This window comes from Remersonia thermophila, chromosome 5, assembly GCF_042764415.1.
Source record: "Remersonia thermophila strain ATCC 22073 chromosome 5, whole genome shotgun sequence".
NCBI classification, from domain to species: Eukaryota; Fungi; Ascomycota; class Sordariomycetes; order Sordariales; family Chaetomiaceae; genus Remersonia; species Remersonia thermophila.
This window is the reverse complement of record NC_092221.1, coordinates 357,058-374,453: the sequence shown is the minus strand read 5'-3', so window position 1 is coordinate 374,453 and position 17,396 is coordinate 357,058. Positions and strand designations below refer to the sequence as shown.

General features: G+C 58.7%; 4 protein-coding genes across 4 annotated transcripts; 1 reads left to right on the top strand and 3 right to left on the bottom strand.

Moving 5' to 3' along the window:
* Nucleotides 1-371: 371 nt before the first annotated feature.
* VTJ83DRAFT_5331 (uncharacterized protein) lies at nucleotides 372-4,308 on the bottom strand (the record flags this gene model as incomplete). Its single annotated transcript, XM_071011920.1, has 5 exons — nucleotides 372-690; nucleotides 781-2,170; nucleotides 2,237-2,394; nucleotides 2,493-3,877; nucleotides 3,934-4,308. 5 exons carry the CDS (start codon nucleotides 4,306-4,308, stop codon nucleotides 372-374), a joined length of 3,627 nt encoding a protein of 1,208 aa, XP_070864706.1.
* An 8,511-nt stretch (nucleotides 4,309-12,819) lies between these two features.
* Nucleotides 12,820-13,558, bottom strand: VTJ83DRAFT_5330 (uncharacterized protein; the record flags this gene model as incomplete). The annotated part of the gene is made up of 3 exons (XM_071011919.1): nucleotides 12,820-12,975; nucleotides 13,043-13,294; nucleotides 13,388-13,558. The coding sequence occupies 3 exons, from the start codon at nucleotides 13,556-13,558 to the stop codon at nucleotides 12,820-12,822; spliced, it is 579 nt and encodes a 192-aa protein (XP_070864705.1).
* Nucleotides 13,559-14,062: 504 nt separating this feature from the next.
* Nucleotides 14,063-15,062, bottom strand: VTJ83DRAFT_5329 (uncharacterized protein; the record flags this gene model as incomplete). The annotated part of the gene is made up of 2 exons (XM_071011917.1): nucleotides 14,063-14,430; nucleotides 14,480-15,062. 2 exons carry the CDS (start codon nucleotides 15,060-15,062, stop codon nucleotides 14,063-14,065), a joined length of 951 nt encoding a protein of 316 aa, XP_070864704.1.
* Nucleotides 15,063-16,026: 964 nt separating this feature from the next.
* On the top strand, nucleotides 16,027-16,917 carry VTJ83DRAFT_5328 (uncharacterized protein; the record flags this gene model as incomplete). The annotated part of the gene is made up of 3 exons (XM_071011916.1): nucleotides 16,027-16,061; nucleotides 16,651-16,792; nucleotides 16,879-16,917. The coding sequence occupies 3 exons, from the start codon at nucleotides 16,027-16,029 to the stop codon at nucleotides 16,915-16,917; spliced, it is 216 nt and encodes a 71-aa protein (XP_070864703.1).
* Nucleotides 16,918-17,396: the final 479 nt, after the last annotated feature.

The following is a 17,396-nucleotide window of genomic DNA, read 5'->3' as shown; positions in this document are numbered from 1 at the left end:
TTCGTTCATCCCCAGTTCTCCTTGGAAAAAAAATACAAAAACAAAACAAATAGAAAGGAAAAGGAACACAAAAGAGCGATGATTAGAAAGCCCCCGACACACGCTGGCTTCAAGTACGGCGGGGTACCGACAAGCCGTCGAGAGCTGGTACTAGACATGTATCGACAAGGGAAGAGACAGAGAGAGAGAAAAAGAGCGAAAAAGAGCGAAAGCAACCTTGTCCCTGACAAGTGCCGTCGTCATCGTCTCTGATGGTGTTGCTCGTAATTCATGATTTGGGGGGGGGGGGGGGGGGGTTGGTTGGTTGTGGTTGGTTGGTCACGACGCTGACGGCTGACGAAAAAAAAAAAAAAAAAAAAAAAAGCCACGCATCAGGCCTCGCCGGCTACCGCGATGACGGTGTCCGCTTCCAGCTCCGGCTTCGACGTTGAAGCAGCAGCAGTGGTGGTAGTAGTAGTAGTAGTAGCAGCAGCATCAGCAGCAGCATCAGCCGCCGCCGCCGCCAAAGGATCCTTGTGATCCGCCGTCGACGTCAACGGCGTAACCAGAGCCGGCTCGGACGCCGGAGTGTCAGCGATACTGCTCTTCTCCGACGCTACCGACGACGACGACGACGACGACGACGACGACGAGACGGCCGAGGTGGGCGTCATGGTCTCATCCGCAAATCGCCACTTTACCGATTCCGTCCTGTCGCGCACACCACCCGGTGGGCCCAGGTCAGCTCGTCTGTTCTCGAACAAGATCTTGTTGTCCTTGGAAGGCAGGGAAAAAACTTACGCAACGGTGATGGCGGGGCAAACAATCTCGCCGTTCCAAGCCTGCAGCCGGCTGCACAGCCTCCTAGCGTGCCCGACGCCGTTGAGCATGCCGGCCTGCGTCGACTTGGCCAGCCCCAGCACCAGCGTCAGCGCCGGCCTGCCGCCGTCGCCGAACCGGATCGTGACGACGCACGTCGTGCCGTTCTGCGCCGACACCCGCTCCACCGCCTTCACCTCCTGGAGGTCCACCCTGAGCGCGTACGGCGCGTCCGCCGGCGTCGCGAGGACCCCGTGCTGCGGCTCGTAAAGCAGGCGGAGGGGCTGCCCGGACGTCTCAGCTCGGTACACCTCGGCGTCGCCCTCCATGACGCCGGCGATCTCGAACGCCTCCGCGGAGCCAGGGGTTGCCGGGGCCGGCGTGGCCGCGGGGGTTTCGGCACGGCTGGCCGTCGTCGGCTGCGTGAGGGCCGGCGAGCTGGACCGCGTGTTGCCGGCGCTCGGGGTCGGCGTGTCGAGCGGGGTCGTGTCGACCCGGATCGTTGCCGAGGACGGGATCGCCAGGGGCGGTTGGGCCGACGGCGACGGCTTCTCCGCGGATTCCTCTTGCCGGGCTTCGACCGTCGTCGACGCTGCTTCTTCCGTGACGGACGGGGGCGTCGGCTGCCGGCTCCGAGGAACCGTAGCGGCGGCGGCGGCGACGACGTCGGCCTCGGAGGGTCCCATCTCGTCGCTCGCCGGGAGCTGAACCGGGGCCGAGCTGGCGCGGGTCTCCGCGTTGGCGTGAATGGCGTCGGGGAGCTCTTCGCCGGTGGCGGACTTGGGAGCCGCCGGGTTCGGCGAGCTGCTGCGCGCGCGCCCGGACGGAAGCGGGTGGCGAGCCGCGGAGAGCTTGGGGGACTGCGATGGGGTAGACGCGATGGCCGATTCATCCTGGAGGATGTGCTGGAGGCTCGTCGGGCTGGGTCGAGGGGCCTCGGTCGCCGCCGCCGCCGCCGCCGCCGCCGCCGCCGCGCGCTCGGCCAGCCTTTCGGGGAGCGCCACGTCGGAGGATTTCCGCGAGCTGCGGGCGTGGATCTTGATGACGCGCCGGCTGGCGCCGTTGGAGGAGCTCGAAAAAGAGCCCGTCCTCGACGGAGGCTCGGGGCTCACGCCGGCGCTCCGAGGCGTCCTGGAGCCGCCCCCCTCCGAGTTGATGGCCGTGAAGCTGTTGGTGGGCGTTTGCAAAGTGAGCGCCTGGACAGCGATGGCCGCCATGGACGTCGACGAGGCCTCGGGCCCATCCTTGCTCGGAACGTTTGATTCCGCATCCGACTCTTGCTGCTCAGGTGCCTGCCCGGCATCCGTCATCTCCACATCCTCGCCGTCGTTGCGGGCTCCCGGAGAGCGTGCCTGGCGCGGCGTCCCGGTCGCTGCCGAGCAGCGGGTCAGCACAGGTCCCACAAGAAACTGCCGTCTTCATCGGTCGCACAGCTTACCGGTTTGGGCGTTGGAAGCCTCCCCACGATGACGCAAGACCCTGCCAAAGTAGTAATTCCGCGCCTCCTCAAAGTACGGCACGTCGCGGGCGCTCTTGTCGTTGAAATCCAGGGGCGTCAGATGCGAGGCCCTGACCCAGCCGACGGTCCACATGGAGCTGCGCGCTTTGGTTAGCCTATGCCCGGTACGAACCACCTGCCTGCCTGCCTGCCTGCCTGCCTGGGAGCTCTTGACGCAAATTCCAAACAAACGTACCTGTCGTGGCCCTCGACGCAGAGGACGGGGAACTCGCGCTTCCTCTCGTACGGGCCGCCGCTCTCGTAGCCCTTGGCCCAGCCCTTGATGCCCTTGATCTCGCCGCTCGCGTCTTCGTGGTACACGTAGCACTTGGGCAGCTTGAGAGCGCCGTCCACCGCGCGGAAGAGACCCGTGTCGGCCAGAGACCCCTGCAGGCCCGCCGGCCTCAGGTCGTCCCACGGCAGGATCAGGACCGGATACTTGAGGTCTCCCCCGCTGGCCACGTAGAAGCGGCAGGGAACCGCTTCGGCGGCGTTGCCGGCGGCTTGCTGCTTGCGGTGCATGGCCACCTTTTGCGAGTTGAGGGGATCCAGAGGCGGATAGCCGAGCTCGGCGCGTTTGGCCTGGCTCATGTTGTTGGCGTTGAAGATCTTGTAGCCGTCCCGGAACGCCTGAAGGACGGCCTTGTTGTTCATGTCGGCCATCTCCTTGGTGCAGCCGATGACGCGATAGCCGAGCGTCTCGATCGCGACGACGTGCGCCTTGGTCATGAAGCCGTGCTGCGCGCTCGCCAGATGCTTGGCCGCTCCCCGGAGCGGGTGCTCGCCAAAGTGCACGCCGTGCTTGTCGCACCGAAGTATGTAAAAATCTCCCGTGTCGTGCGGGAACTGGACGATCATGTGTCGGAACTGGACGGGCTTCCCGGGGGCGCCGTAGACCTCCTCAAACGCGACGGTCCTGTCGGACGGCTTCACGGCAGCCACGGACGCCGGAGATCCGGTCGACGCGGGCTCGGCAGGCACGGCCAGCCTGGGAGGGACCGGGGAGGCGGCCGGAGAGCCGATCCTGCTTCCGTCGTCGAGCTTTGCCCGCTTGGCGCGATTCGCCTCGATCCCCCGGGCCTGTCCGTCCTGCTCGTCCACCCGGCGCTTCTGGGAGGACTCGCGTTCGGGGCTGACCCTCGCCGACGGCAGGGGAGTGCGGGTGCGCGACTCTGGAGCGGGGCTGGGCCTGGGAGGGGATCTCGAGAGGACGTGGTGGGGCCTTGGAGACTTGTCCGGCGATGCCACACGCGGCGTTAAATGACCGTTCTCGACACGCCGGGGGTAGGGCGCGATGGGTGTCGCCTGGCCGCGACGCAGAAGCGGATCCTGAAACCGGGCCCCCGGCTGCTCGGACGGGCTGCTACGAAGCACGGCCCCGTAGCTGCGGTGCGCGTCCAAGGCGCTCGGCGCTGGAAGCGAGGACGGAACAGGCGGGACCTCGATCGGCCGCGGCGGGAGATATCCGATAGGAGCGGGATGCGCCACGTCCGCAGCTGCAGGCTTGGGCCATCCGGCGTGGGCACGGGAGACCTCCGGAAACCGGGGAGGCGGCGGAAGGGCCACGCTGCCGAAAGCCGACTGCGCTGGGGTCAGTCCAAGGCAAAGAGCCGAACCGCGCATGGCAGATAACCTACGTTGGACTTCATGACGGAATTCACCGCCTCAAAGAGCTCGCGGTTGAGGATGCGTTTCTGCTCCTCGTAGCGTTTCGCCCGCTCCTCGGCGTTCTGCCGGTGGGTGCGGTGGAGGAACTCGAGCTCCAGATCCCGGTTCCGACGCAGCACGAGCTCGCAGTGTTCGCGGCTTGGAGGCGGCAGCTGGGCCGAGAGCTCGGCCCTGCCGACTTCGAACCGTTCATTGATGGCGCTCATGGTGGCATCGTACTCGGCTTGGGCGTGGCGCTCCTCGATGCTGTGGTGGCGAGCCAGCTCATCGAGCTTCTTCTGCACTTCCATGTACTTGGCCTCGGCGCAAAGCGTCTCAAATCGAAGGCCTTGAGGGGCCGTCATCTTGGTCTGGTTTCTTGGGCACCGCGCCTCGACGAGGTGGTGGTGTTGGTCTGGCGGGCCAGAGTTGGCCTTGACGGCATGAAGAAAAAAGACAAAAAACAAGGAACGGATTGCCAACCGCCCGCGCTCAGCTTGAAGATCTGCGATGAACGTTAGGAGTGGTCACGACATGGAACGTGATAGGTTACAAGACAGATGACTGCCTGACTCGCGGACGCGGTGAGCGGGATGAAACGATCAAGGTAGGTGACTGCGTCAAAGGGAAGGGGGGGGGGGGGGGGGGTGCACGCTGTGGTGTATGTGTATGCGTGGTGTGTATGTGCGATAAGACGCCGGGTGAATCATGGAATTGGGGGGGGAGGGACGGCGGTGTTGGTCACGGCGCCTAGCACAGATACTGCTCAAGGCCCTGCACCAACAAAGCGATCTGCCCGGAAATAGGTGGTTTTCTTGGGGTCTCAGAACTCCCGTGGCAAACCACACACGGGTTCTAATGTGGCGCTGTCGCCTCGCCGCGCGCTCCTGCTCCTGAGCTTGATATGCCCCAACAGCGATGGCTGTATGTAGGACAGAATCGGGAAGATGAAGACGCCTCTTGGTTTTGTAGCAACCAAAATCGCAACGGCCGACCCCGCCCCATGTCTCGAAAAATAAAGACTCGAGGCCTTGGGACTGAAACAGGACAGATCGGGAATCAACGAAGAAGATGGGTGAAACACTGTGAGAGAGAGCGGAGGGGGTGTCTTGGGCCGTGTTCCAACGACTCGAGTCGTCATCATGTCGACCTGAGGCAGCCACTCAAACAACAGAGCGAGGAGTAAAAGAACATCCCCGGCACGTCGCCGACGACCTCGATGCATGCAAGTCGCTCCAACCCAGCGCTCAGAGCAGCGACGGGGGCAGACAACAGCAGCAAAGAGAAAACAAATCAATGCAGTGCTTACCTGTCAACAGCGAACGCAAAAAGAGGCGACGACGACGACGACAACGACGACGACGCAACGGGCTTCCACAGCGGCTTTGTGTAGAGGACTCGCAAGGATCTCTTTTTTATGATTAACTAGAATCGAGATGCTTTCATGCAATGATATTGCAAGGTCGGTCCATGTGGGTGGGTGCGACTCGGCCGACAGAAAAAAGGCGTGGCGACGACAACGATGGTGATGGTGGCAACGGTGGTGGTGATGCAGGAGGAAGGAGAATGAGAAGAAAGGAAAAGCGCGAGATTCTGGATGGCACGGACTAGAAGGTCGGGTTACGGAGCTAGATTTGCTGCGATAAGGTTTCAGGAATCCAAATGTGGGGGAAAATGGTTGAAGGGAAGGTGTTTAATCCGCATTTGCTTATTATGATTAGGTAGACCTTGGAAGATGTCGGGGGCAATCACGCCAGTTAGGATCGGGTAGGGGGGGTGGTCTTGGAATGCGAGTCACATAACCTAAGGTCAGCTAAGGTATGAGTAAACCAAGGGAAGATCTTTTTCTTTCTCTCTCATCTCTCTCTCTACCTCTAAGGTTACCCGAACAAGCCCGGACCTCCCAGCTGAGCTTGTGACTAACCTATACTTTTCTGCGACGCCCACTGTATGGATAAAGGGGAGATAGGGGGGGGGGGGGTGGCCACCGTACTACTCTCCGTCCCCGTCCCCGGTCGGCTAGCACGTCGTCATCTTATGCAGGGTTCGTCGATAACTAAACGTTAGGTAGTAGAGGGCTTGCACACTGTACCGGGGCCCTGATCAAGTCTTGGGGAAGGACGGCGCAGCTAGGTCCAATTTTGGCGCAGGACTAGCGAGTGAAGACGTGGGAAACATTGGGGCTGGGCGCCGGGGAATGACACGTTGAGCAGGGATGTCACAGCTGGGCCCAACGAGATTGGCTCTCCACAAGAGACGAAAAGGGCGTGATAGGTAATAACGCCCCGGCGCCTGGGCCACCCCCTACGGTTAGGTACTTGTACGTTGAGGACATTTGTTCAGGAGGCACGCAGAACACACCCGGCACCCGACGCAGGCAAATAAATGTGTACTGTGGTACAAGTAGTTACCCCACGCACGCAAGGGATAATACCAGATGCGCCCACCATGCCTGATGATCGAACCCCTAGAAAATGATGATACCATGGCGACGCACGCACACACACACACACACACACACACACACACTCACTTCATACACAGTAGCCAAGTTACATACACGCTGTGCAAAGGAGCCATCGAACTTGTCTCGGCCACCCCCTGGGGAAAATAAGCTGTACCCGTATTCCATATCTGGCCCCTTTTTTTTTTTACGCAGGTGCTGCGCATGCAATCACGCTCGTCCTTATGCACAGCGTGCTCCCTAGCGCCAACCGAGCTGGTGAGAAACCTCTCACCTCTCTGGTTCTCCCCTTTTCCCCTCCCCCAAGGACGGGAATACCTGACATCCATAGGGCGAGGAAATATATTTGATGATAGTTTGGCGCCTAACTCAAGCGTGGGAGGACGTGCGCCGGTTTCTTTTATTGTTTGCACCCGCTTGGCATCGCTTCAAATCGAGGCGAAGTGAACCTGGGCCCTGAACATCCGATCCAACCATCCGGGAATGGATGCCGAGGCCACCCCCCCGGGGCGCGAGGCGACCTTCTCGACCATTGCTGTGTCTGGATGGAGCGCAGGCCCCGCCCCCCGGTCATCCTCTCTTACGCTCTCCCCGTATCTTGTCTTCAAGCGAGGGTCCAGCTTGATGATACGGCTGCAGGACGGAGTACATAGATTGATCAGGCGGATGCAGAACCTTGCCAACATTGGCTGCTCGCAGAATCCTTTGTTGATTTCTTCTTCTGTCGCGTCTGTCGCACATTGCTGAATCTTGTGCTGAAGCGTCCTTCCTCCTGGTCTCATCTGATCGTCTTCTGGCAGTCAGGTGTCTCGGGTCCCCACTTGGAGAGTCTACATCAGTCATGCCCGACGGCTCCGTCATGCCATCGGTCCAGTCCAACGAATGACAAAACCGCTTTCGTTGCATCCGTTGGGTACCCCCCCTCTCTCTTCCTTGAGAGCCACTGAGGAAAAAAAAAACAAAATAAAATAAAACATGAAGCGTACCCAAAGGTATGTACTAACTATGTACTATACTGTGTACGCCGTAATAATGAGATGTGGATGTGCTGTGGATGGGGCCTGTGGATATGCAGTGGATTCGCTGTGGATGTGTTGGTGGATTGGATGGCAAGCGTTCTCATTCTCCCATTCTGCTTCAGGCCTCTTCCCCCCCCCCCCCCCTCCCCCTTCCGGGCCCTTCCTGCGCCAAAAAAAAATATACAAAAAAAAAAATACAGGTTCCATCTCGCTCTTAGTGAGCGCCCCCCGTGAGCAGCAGCCACATAATTTCCCGTTTGGGTTGTGTGATGTGACACTCCCAATGGCGTCCGAAACACAACAGCCGATCGTAATCATGACCGGTCTCATCTCTTTTGTGTCTCCCTCACCAGTGCAAATCAAGAACCAAAATCCCTCCCGAGACTCGTCATCGTTGTTTCATTTCTGCGTCTCACCTTGCCGAGCCTCTCCTGCCCGCCCAACCCCCCATCCATGCCCCCTTCTTCCCCCCCCCATCAACAAAGGCCGCTTACCTGACTGCGAATATACTCCGTTCCCCCAAGACCCTAACCAACAGGCGCTCCGACAGGACCTATCATTTCTCCCTCCTCCTTGGCTCTGATTATTACGCGCATCTCAGGACCGAGTAACTATATGGGGCGTGCATGAGCTGGCTCTACAATCCGGGAAAGGCATGCCCCCATTGGGCACGTCATCGGGCCTACCAGAGGACTAGGTCGCTTGGTTCTTGTCCCTTGTCTGGAGTACGGGAGATTCGGGTAAACTCAGCTGCACGAGCGCAGTTCGCCACCACGCCATGGTCCATGGTCGCCATGGCCGCCATGGTCGGGCCTCTTTTCCAGGTTTTACCGCTTTTTGTCTTGTCGTGGGTCGGTCTGGGCAGACAGATGCGTTGCATGCATCACGGGGCCAGAGCCATGGGACCGATTAACTAGCGTCTGCGACAAGAAAAAAAAAGCCCGACCATGCCGGCCTACCAAATACCTCCAGGCCATAATAGCAAGTCTGCGCGTAGCCCGCCTCCACGGGCGGAGATCATGTCTCTCTTGGCTCTAGGGACAGGCTTGGTGGTGTGCCTCGTGCGGATCGCACAACGAACTATTACCTACACTGCACAGTGTATGCGTACTATATTACGCCGTATGTATAGTATGCTGCTGCCCCTAAAAAAGAAAAACAAGTACCCGCACCGGTGGCGCGTCCTTGACTCTGCAAATGCGGAATGTCGCATCGTCAAACATGATGGATCATTACGGGCTTGTTGTTTGCAACCTTCCAAGCCGAGGGCGAGCTGCTCGCAATGGTTGCCATCGTCACCGTAGGAAGGGAAAAATTCGTAGTCGTCATCGTTCGGTCAAAAATAAAAAAAAATAACATGGTACTGTGTAATCAACGGTACTCCCAATGCAGAATGCAACTGAATGTATCATCTAATCTCCGGTCCATGGAGACTTTCCGCCGTCTCTGGGGGCTCGCTCTCTCATCTCTCAAGCGTCCGGCGAGCCCGGTGTTTCATGACTAATCGTATCAAATCGCATCTTCCATCTTCCATGTCTTTGTGATTTTGTGTTCTGGTGTGTCCACTCCTCCATGCAACAAAACGGCAGGAAAAAAAAACGTCCCGGCCTGGCCGCGGCCGTAAGAACCCGTGCAGCCGCTCATTGGGGAGATACGGGGAGAACAAGATGATGATAGATGCCTCCTTCGCCGCAATGATCCGCTGCGATCGAGTCAGCACCCACATATTGCCGTCTGATTAACGTATACGAACTGGCCGCTGGAATCAGCAGCCGACGCATCGTAAAAAAAAATACCACCACCGCCTCGATAGGTCAGGCAACTAGGTAACTAGGTATCTAAGCCCCCCTCCCCCCCACGCCTAAGCACGCAACCCCCGGATCTGGGGAACTCTGTCTGTCCAGTACGAGGTAGCTTCTCACGGCCGAGGCCCGTGCGCCACGGAGGCGCAGGAAAGGAGCGATAGCCCAGACGGGAAAGGACCAAACAGCTGGTACGTATGTGTGTGTACTAGTATGTATGTGTGCTGCTGGGCATGGCCGCTCCCGTTCGGCTCCCATGCGGCGCGCCTGTTGGTACACGTAGTGGCGACGGACAGGCGTAGGAGTGGGGAGCCTGGATGATTTCGGTCTTACGTGGGCCGCTTATGCTGTCAGAACGTTAAACTTGCCGACGGATTGAAATCGCCGGGCCACCCAACATCGCTCTTGGGAGGTTTTTGTCTTGGCGCTGGCGGGAGGCCGCGGCCACATATCCCAATAAAGTCGATATGACTTCTTGGTTCCTGGGGATACGAGGGCCATGTCGAGCGCTGCCTGCCGGTTCCCGCTAGGCGCCTGTCTGTCTGTACGGCTGTGGCTCAGACGAGGCTATGATTGTCTTGCTTCTGGTCTAGCTCAAGGGTCGGAACAGCAAGGAGTTGGCTGGATGCAATGCCTCATGCCACGGCCACCACCTACCCCCGTGGTCTCGGTCTTTCTCCGCGTGCGTAGAGTAGCCATAAGAGCCGGCGTAGTGATTCTAGAGATCCCTTTGGCCACGCCGACCTATCCTGTCCCGGATATTGGCCACGGTTCTCTGAGCTCGGGTGCCTATCGAGAACAGACAGATCGCTCCCCCAAGCCACGCTCCGTTGTGTCTGATGCTCAAACGCAAGTGTTCAACATGCTACCAGAAGCAACCCCAGGCCGACGAAAGACACTGGATGGTGCAGGCCCATTTCAGATTGACCCGCGTGGCATGCATTGCGTAGGTACCCACAACAGCAATCCGGATGAAGTTTTCAAAGAGCCCAAGTGAGTGAACTATGCAATACCCAGGCTCGAGGCAACGTTCTGTGCTGTCTATGCTTCAAAGCATCAACTGTCTCTCATCTCTAGCATCGATGTTGTCGATATTGTCGATGGTGTGTACGGAGGGGAGGGTGTTGCAGTTCTGCGCGACCTAGCATCGGCGGCACACCGCAGAACCAACAACACCTCCACGAAGCGTTGTCGGGGCCAGCCGGCATTCTCTCAAAGCGCACAAACTCGTGGAACTACGTAGTATTGTTATTGATGCAGCCGAGAACCCCCGTGCAAAAAGACAAAAGTTCCTCTCACCTTTCCAACCCAGGTCCCTGGCTCCGGCGTCATAATGCCGGCCTCGTAATCCCGATATTGGATCTTGGGCATTGGAGACGGAAGCGCCTCTATTTCCTAAACGAATGACCTCTGCTGCCTGCCGGTGCTCCAGCCTTGTCGCCCTGCCAATGTTGGGTGTCAGCGAGGCGTAATCAATTAAGCAGCGAAGATGGCCGTAATCATGGCAGTGGGTTCGCGAGGTGGCATTATTGGCTCGGTGTGGATGTGAAAATGGCCAGAATCTTCTATGGAGAATGGATGCTTGATACACCGCAAGCGCGCAGCAATTGGAGATGAGAACCTGGGTGATTTCTACTGGGGCAGGCAAAGCCTTCTTCTGGTCTAGTTCCATCATGCATTCGCCGCAGGGCTTCTTCGCATGAGCAAGATGGGTGAGCTATGCTGATGGAACAATCCAGTTTCGACGACATGGCCCGAAACGGCGGTCAGGATCGGTCAAGATGCGATGCGGAAGTGGTGTAACGCCGGCGTAGTCCTGCACCACCCTTTTCTTTGGCCACGCTGCGCCGCTTGATGGTGAGTGGTGATAACCAACGATGTGGCAAAAGTGATGAATTGGGCAACGCACAAATGATGAACAGTCCTGAAGTGAAGGACAAGTGTAACATCCATTTCGAGAAGACGGGGTATTATTTGGATTCCAGGTCGGATAGCGCATGATGGCCGGCGAGGATTCAAAGTGATGATTACGTGGGAGCCAGCGCGCCGTTCTTTCCGAGCCGGCCTGGTTCGTCGTAAACGTCCTTCAGAATATACAAGCTTTTTTAAGGAATTCCAGGGCTGTTTTACACGGTGCTACTTTGGCCAAACTGCCATCCCTCACAAGCATCCCAAGCATCAACAAAACCCCGATGAAGTCAACCGGAGAGAGCGGGATCCGATACAACCCACCTCACGACATCGGCGAGGCTTGTCAGGATGGCTCAATTGCCCAAAGCAGATACGCCTCCTTTCCTTGCGAGGACAAAGGAATCGTGCTGGCTGATACACACATCACCACCGGATCTGGATCCGAGCCGGCCCGAGCTCTTGAGCTCTTCGTCATGGACAAAGAACGATTCCAAAGAACGATTTCGAGTTCCTCGCTCATCAAAGGTCTCGAGCTTGCTCCCCCTTCCATAGTCAGTCTTTTTCGTATCAAAAGTTCAGGGCCAGTGCCCATGATGCTAGGTTCAAGGCGTGACTCTGCCGCGCACCTCGCGTCACACGATGGAATCCTCTGCCGGCGCCCGCAGAGACCCAGACGGTGCTCGCGAGTTCCTCTCCCGAGAGGGGGGGCGGTACAAGCACGAGGTGGACCAGATCTCTCACCACGAGACGAAGACCCCCTTATCAGGCCGAGCGCCAAAGCAACAGCCCACCCGTATCCAGCCCGCTCGTGCAGCCAAACAACGAGCCGTCGAGACGCTCCTGCGCTCCGCCTCCGCCCGCCGGCCCCCGCGGCGGCGCAGAGACCACGGTGCTATGAATGCGCCAACGCCTGGTACCGGCGATGCCATTGCCAGCGTTACGGGCGCTATCAGCACACCATCTCCCACACCCCGAGCAGACGCCGTCGCCATCCGCGGAGCCGACGACAGCTTCCTCCCCGAGAGCCAGGAGAACCAGGCCAGAAGCAAGACCTCCCACGTCACCATCCCACCGCCCTCCACCACCGGCCCCAGCCGCGTCGCTGAGCAAATCGTCAAAGGCCCAAGCCCGGCCCCCGCCGCCGATATGAAAATCAGCCCCACGCTCGGCCGCTGGCGGAGGGGGAGCAAGAGCGCTCCAGAGACAGCCCGCAGGGCTGCCACAAGCGAGCCTCGCCACGATCGCTCAGGTCAAGGACATGCCGAGAGAGGTTTTGAAGTAGAAGCCCGGTTAATGACTGAAGTGTTTCGGTAACGGAAGTATCTGAAGAGCGCCTAGGATACAGGTTACAGGCTCAAAACGGGTGTAATCTATGCGCAGCCCCGCCAGTTACGACCCTGTGTGTTTGCACATGACAACATCTCTGGGAGACTCAATCCTTGAGTGTCCCAATAACCCGCAGCTCTGTTTTTGGGCCGTTTTCTGGGGGGGGGGGCTGCTTGTGACGTCCAACCACTGGCCATGCCAGCTTTTGAATGAGCACCAGAAGATCCTCCCGTCATCTTCAGAGATGGTCAACCCGTCGGTGCTAGAACCATCTGTGCAGCCATGGGATCCCTTTATCTAGACTGTCATTTTGCCTCCAATGACCAAGGACCAGAGAACCATCGCGCCTCTCTCCTAATAGGTCCCTAGTTGGGTCCCGTGAGATCCGTCAGGCATGCCATATGAGCGGGCGGCGGCATCTTGGATCCTCTGTATCTCATTGCGAATCCGGTCGATTGTGGCCGCCGCGTCCTCCTCATCCACGGCGTTCCGTAAGCCGAAGGAAAGCATCTCCGCGGCCGATGTCAGCAACCAGAAACAGACGAGCAAGGATAGCGTAGCTTGGATACCAACTCACCTCTTCAGCAAGGCCTAGATCGCTCAGGGCCCAAGCCATGGACCGCTTGATATCCGCTACGCGATCCACGTCTCGGGCCTTGTGCGTGAGCCGCTTCATCAGCTCGATGATCACCGAGCCCTGGTAGAAGTACGCAGCCACGACGTTCAGCGCATCCGTTCCTGTGTATTTGATGTCGAGAGGAACGGCGAGGGTGGCATTGATGCTTGCCTCGATGGTGGTTGACATGTCTTTCAGTCCGGTGATGATGTCCTAACGGTCCCGGGGGTCGTTAGCGGCCGTCCCTTGTGTCTGAAGCGATTGCCCGGATTCGCAGCAACCCGCACAGATCAATCGTATACATACTTCCCACGGTCCATGTCCGTCCTTGCCCAGCTCTTCGGTTGTTTTGTTGATGGCAATCGCCTTGAGCGCGAAGCACATTATTGTTTTCACCCAGCCTTCTTCGATCGGGTTGAAGTTACATGCCGCGGATAGGCTCACAGCGGCGAGGATGGCGAAGATGGAGAACCGCATGGCCAGCGTTGATTTGAACTGGGGCGCCTGATCCCTTGGAACTGCCCGCGACAATGGGAACAAAAAGGCTGTGTCGGGGACAAGAAGACAGTCGGAGGTGTGAGCAAGCCGTCTCAAGAACCTTTCGGGGTTCGAATTTTGGGAAGAGAAAGAGTCCAGACAAGACCATCGGGTCAGGTAATACAGTAATTATACAGTAATTGCGCGACGTGAGCTGGACTTGCCCTTTCATTGCCGGAACAACATTAGCACAATCATGGGACGGGGCAACCTATTGCTTGTTCAGGTTCTCCGGGGCACGTGCTGGACCTTCATCCATTGATGGGATCTTCAGCGAGAGAGGCAATCTGAAATCGGTCACGGCCATGCTCAGTCAGATCCCCATCGCCTGGGACCGACGCTTGGGTCAATGTGATCAAAACGTGCGAAAGAGCGATTGAATATTCCCGACACCAGGGGTTTTAAAGTTATCATAATACATATTAGATCCATAATCAAGGGCCCTCATGGTAACCCGGATTCTTCCCAAGCCATGTTAACCAGCCGTCCAAGCCAGCGAGCAAGACTCTTTCTTGGCCCATGTCCGCTTCGGGATGCCATCGCATTCAAAACCCAACAAGGCCCGCCCACCCTAGCATTCCTTATGGTATCCAAAGAAAAAAACACAACGTCCACGCAAAAGGCCCCACGTCTTCGCCGGCCGCGGCCCCTCACCTCCTCGGGGGCGGCATTCCGCCCCCCTTTCCTTTCGCCTGCGATCCCAACAGCAAAGCCACCCCGAGCGGGATCGCCAGCGGGAACGGCACCACGTTGACCGGGCTCGCCATCATGGAGATCGCAAACGTCTGGTTCACCTGCACCTTGGTCGCCGCCTCGTTCGGGCTCGGCCCCTTGGGAGGAGGCATGCTCGCGCCCGCCGACCCAGCCCGCGCCCGGGGCCCGTCGAAGCTCGACGTCGGCCGGTGGCCGCCGCCAAAGGTGGAGGCTCGCTGCCGGCCCCCGCCGCCCAGGGACGTCGGCCCCCGGTCGCCAAAGAGCGACCCGGAGCGGCTGCCGAGGTTGGACGTCGGGCCCCTGTCGCCAAAGATGGAGCCCTTGCGGTCGGCGAAGATGGAGCCGGGACGGCTGCCGAAGGAGGTTGGGCCTTTCTCGCCGAACAGGGAGCCTTTCCGCTCGCCCAGGCCGGATGGTGGGGCCCGGTCGTTGGCGTTGGAGGGTTGGCGGTTGCCGGCGCTAGATGCCTGACGGTTGACACCGGTTCGGGCTCCGCCGGCGTTGGCGTTGGTGTTGGTAGCGGTGCTGGCGGCGCGTGAGGGAGCCCGCTGCCTCGGCGGCGGGCGTTGGCGGATGTGGTGGTGGCGCGGCGCTGGGGCAGCCGGAGCGGGGCCGGGACGGCGTCGGAGCCCTGCGGGACTCGCGGGAATGCGGTGCTGCCGGGCCGGGGGTTGGTCGAGTTGGAGGCCCGTGGCGGGACCGTGTTTGATCTCTCGCGGAGGGACGACATGGCGGACTAGGAATTATTGAGAATGGAAATCACCTGCCAGCAGGGGTAATCAAATTAAAAAAAAAATTAACAAGAAACAACGTAAAAATACAATGCAGCTTGGACGCTGAGGGCGATGCGTAATAACATAGATCAGAATCATTGAGATGTTGTCGATCTTGCCCATCTCTTATAATACCCATCGGCGGGCTTGACGGCCTCGGTTGCAACGGTACGTTGAGGGCAGGCGTCGAAACGAAACATTGCCCGGACGCGGTTTCAGAAGCCCCTGACAACGTACGATGTCTGATGAAGCTCGCCCGCACCAACCCATTTAACCTCATTTAGCGTCCGCCTGCCGCCGAGACTGGACACGTTCGTCCTGCTGTCATCGTAAGATTTGCAAGCACGCACTGACGGACAGGAGGTAGTTGTCTACAACTCTTGTCTACAACCCTGGCTTCGAAGACTCGACGTGAGGGTTCCAGGACCTCGGCGGCCATGTCTTGATGTCTTGGCTCGGCGCGGTTGAGCCGGGCACCGCGCCAAGGGAAGACAACTACTAACTATGTAATTAGTTAGTGTCCATCGAGCTGGAGGGACACCATTCTGCACTCCCCCCCCCAAGAGAGCCTGATGCCCTGTAGCAGCATCAACAACGGGGCTGCGCAATGCCCTTGCGCCCAAGAGGTATTGGTGATTGACTCGGGGGACTTTAGGCAAGACAAAGACGAATCGACAAGGAATGCATCTGTCATCGCCTTCTCTCGGGCTTGCCACTCTCCGCCTGGGCGATTGGGCTTGCTGACAACAGCTTGATAATCGATTCCCCTTTCGGTGCGCACTATCAGCTCCCCCTCTCCCCGGGGGAGGGATGCCTTGCATCCTGCGGGGGGCTGCGTCGTTCCGCAGCCCGGCCTTGCGGCTGTCATACGGTACCCGCATCACGATGGTCTGCATCGGATCCGAGGTGGGTCCTCGACGAATGGCCGGCATTCACGCACAAATCTCGCAGAGTGGGTCCGTAACGGCGCCTCGCGGGATCCGCTTTGCCACGCCGACCAATCATGCCGGCCTAACTCCGGATCTCGCCCGCGAGACGGCTTCACACCGAAGCCGCTTGGGATCTCTGTTCCCCCCCCGAAGGACGACTCAGCCAACAAGGACGCGTCAACAGGCCGATGCTTGCACCAGGTCCTTTCTAATTCCGTACACCGCTTCAGGTAGTTGCTTGCATTCCATGCGGTGATTGTGCGGCGATTGTGCAGCCCGGCCTGACGTAGCTCAGCCCGGCGAGTGGGCCCAAGTCATGGGACCAAGGGCCCCGCGGGCTGATCCGGATCCATGGAGGCGATGACCCAGCCGGACGGAAGAAACTCACTAAGGAACACCCCATGGAGGGAGGGAGGAAGGAAGGAAAGCAGCAGAATTCGGCACAAACCACGCAAAAATGGAACCTGGAGCCTGGAAGCTAAACCGGGCTCGGCCAGGCACACGATGGAAACAGACAGATAGCAAAGCAGTTGCCACTCTGTGATCGTCTATAAGAAGGCTTCCCTTTCTTCCATTCCACCTCGACTTTCCCCTTCTTATTCCACACAACCATCAGCAAACCCAACCAAGCTTGCGAACTTCCAAGTTCCATTCACATCTTTGACTTTTCTCCACCACCAACCCAACTTAAACAACCATCAACATGTCTGGCTGCGGCTGCGACGGCAAGGCCTCCTCCTGCAACTGCGGCTCTGGCTGTTCGTCAATCCCTCCCCCCTCCCTTCTGCTGGTTCCAGAAACCTCCCTAAAGAAGCAACATGACACTGACACTGCAAACCAACAGGCACCTGCACCGGCTGCAAATAAACGAGTCATGACATAATACACCGGCCGACCCCACCGGCCCTTTGCTTCATCCACATGGCCAAGCAAACGACCGGCATTGCGCTGAGCCCCGGTACTTGGGCGCGCCCCGCCTGTCTCGCTGTCCATCGTCAACGTCACAGAAGCACGGAGGAGCAGGGCGGTGGGAGCCACGGAGGGGAGATGCGGCGGGTTGCGGCTGGGTCCGGAAGAATACCTCGGGGTGTCGGTTGCGGAATGTTAGACAGGATGGGGAATGACTTTGTTTTACGATGGGCTTCATGATTTCAGAGGCGATGGGGCGCGACGGGAAGTGAGTTTAGTTTGTTCAGGGTTTCGCCGGTCTGCAATGGGAATACGGTAGTTTGTTCATGGAATGATTGAAACGATACTGGGTGCCTTTTGTTGATGTGTGTGTTGCTTTTGGCGATGACTTCTAAACAAAAACACCTCGACTCGGCCAACAAAAACGAGGCGTATACGTCTTGGGTGGCACGG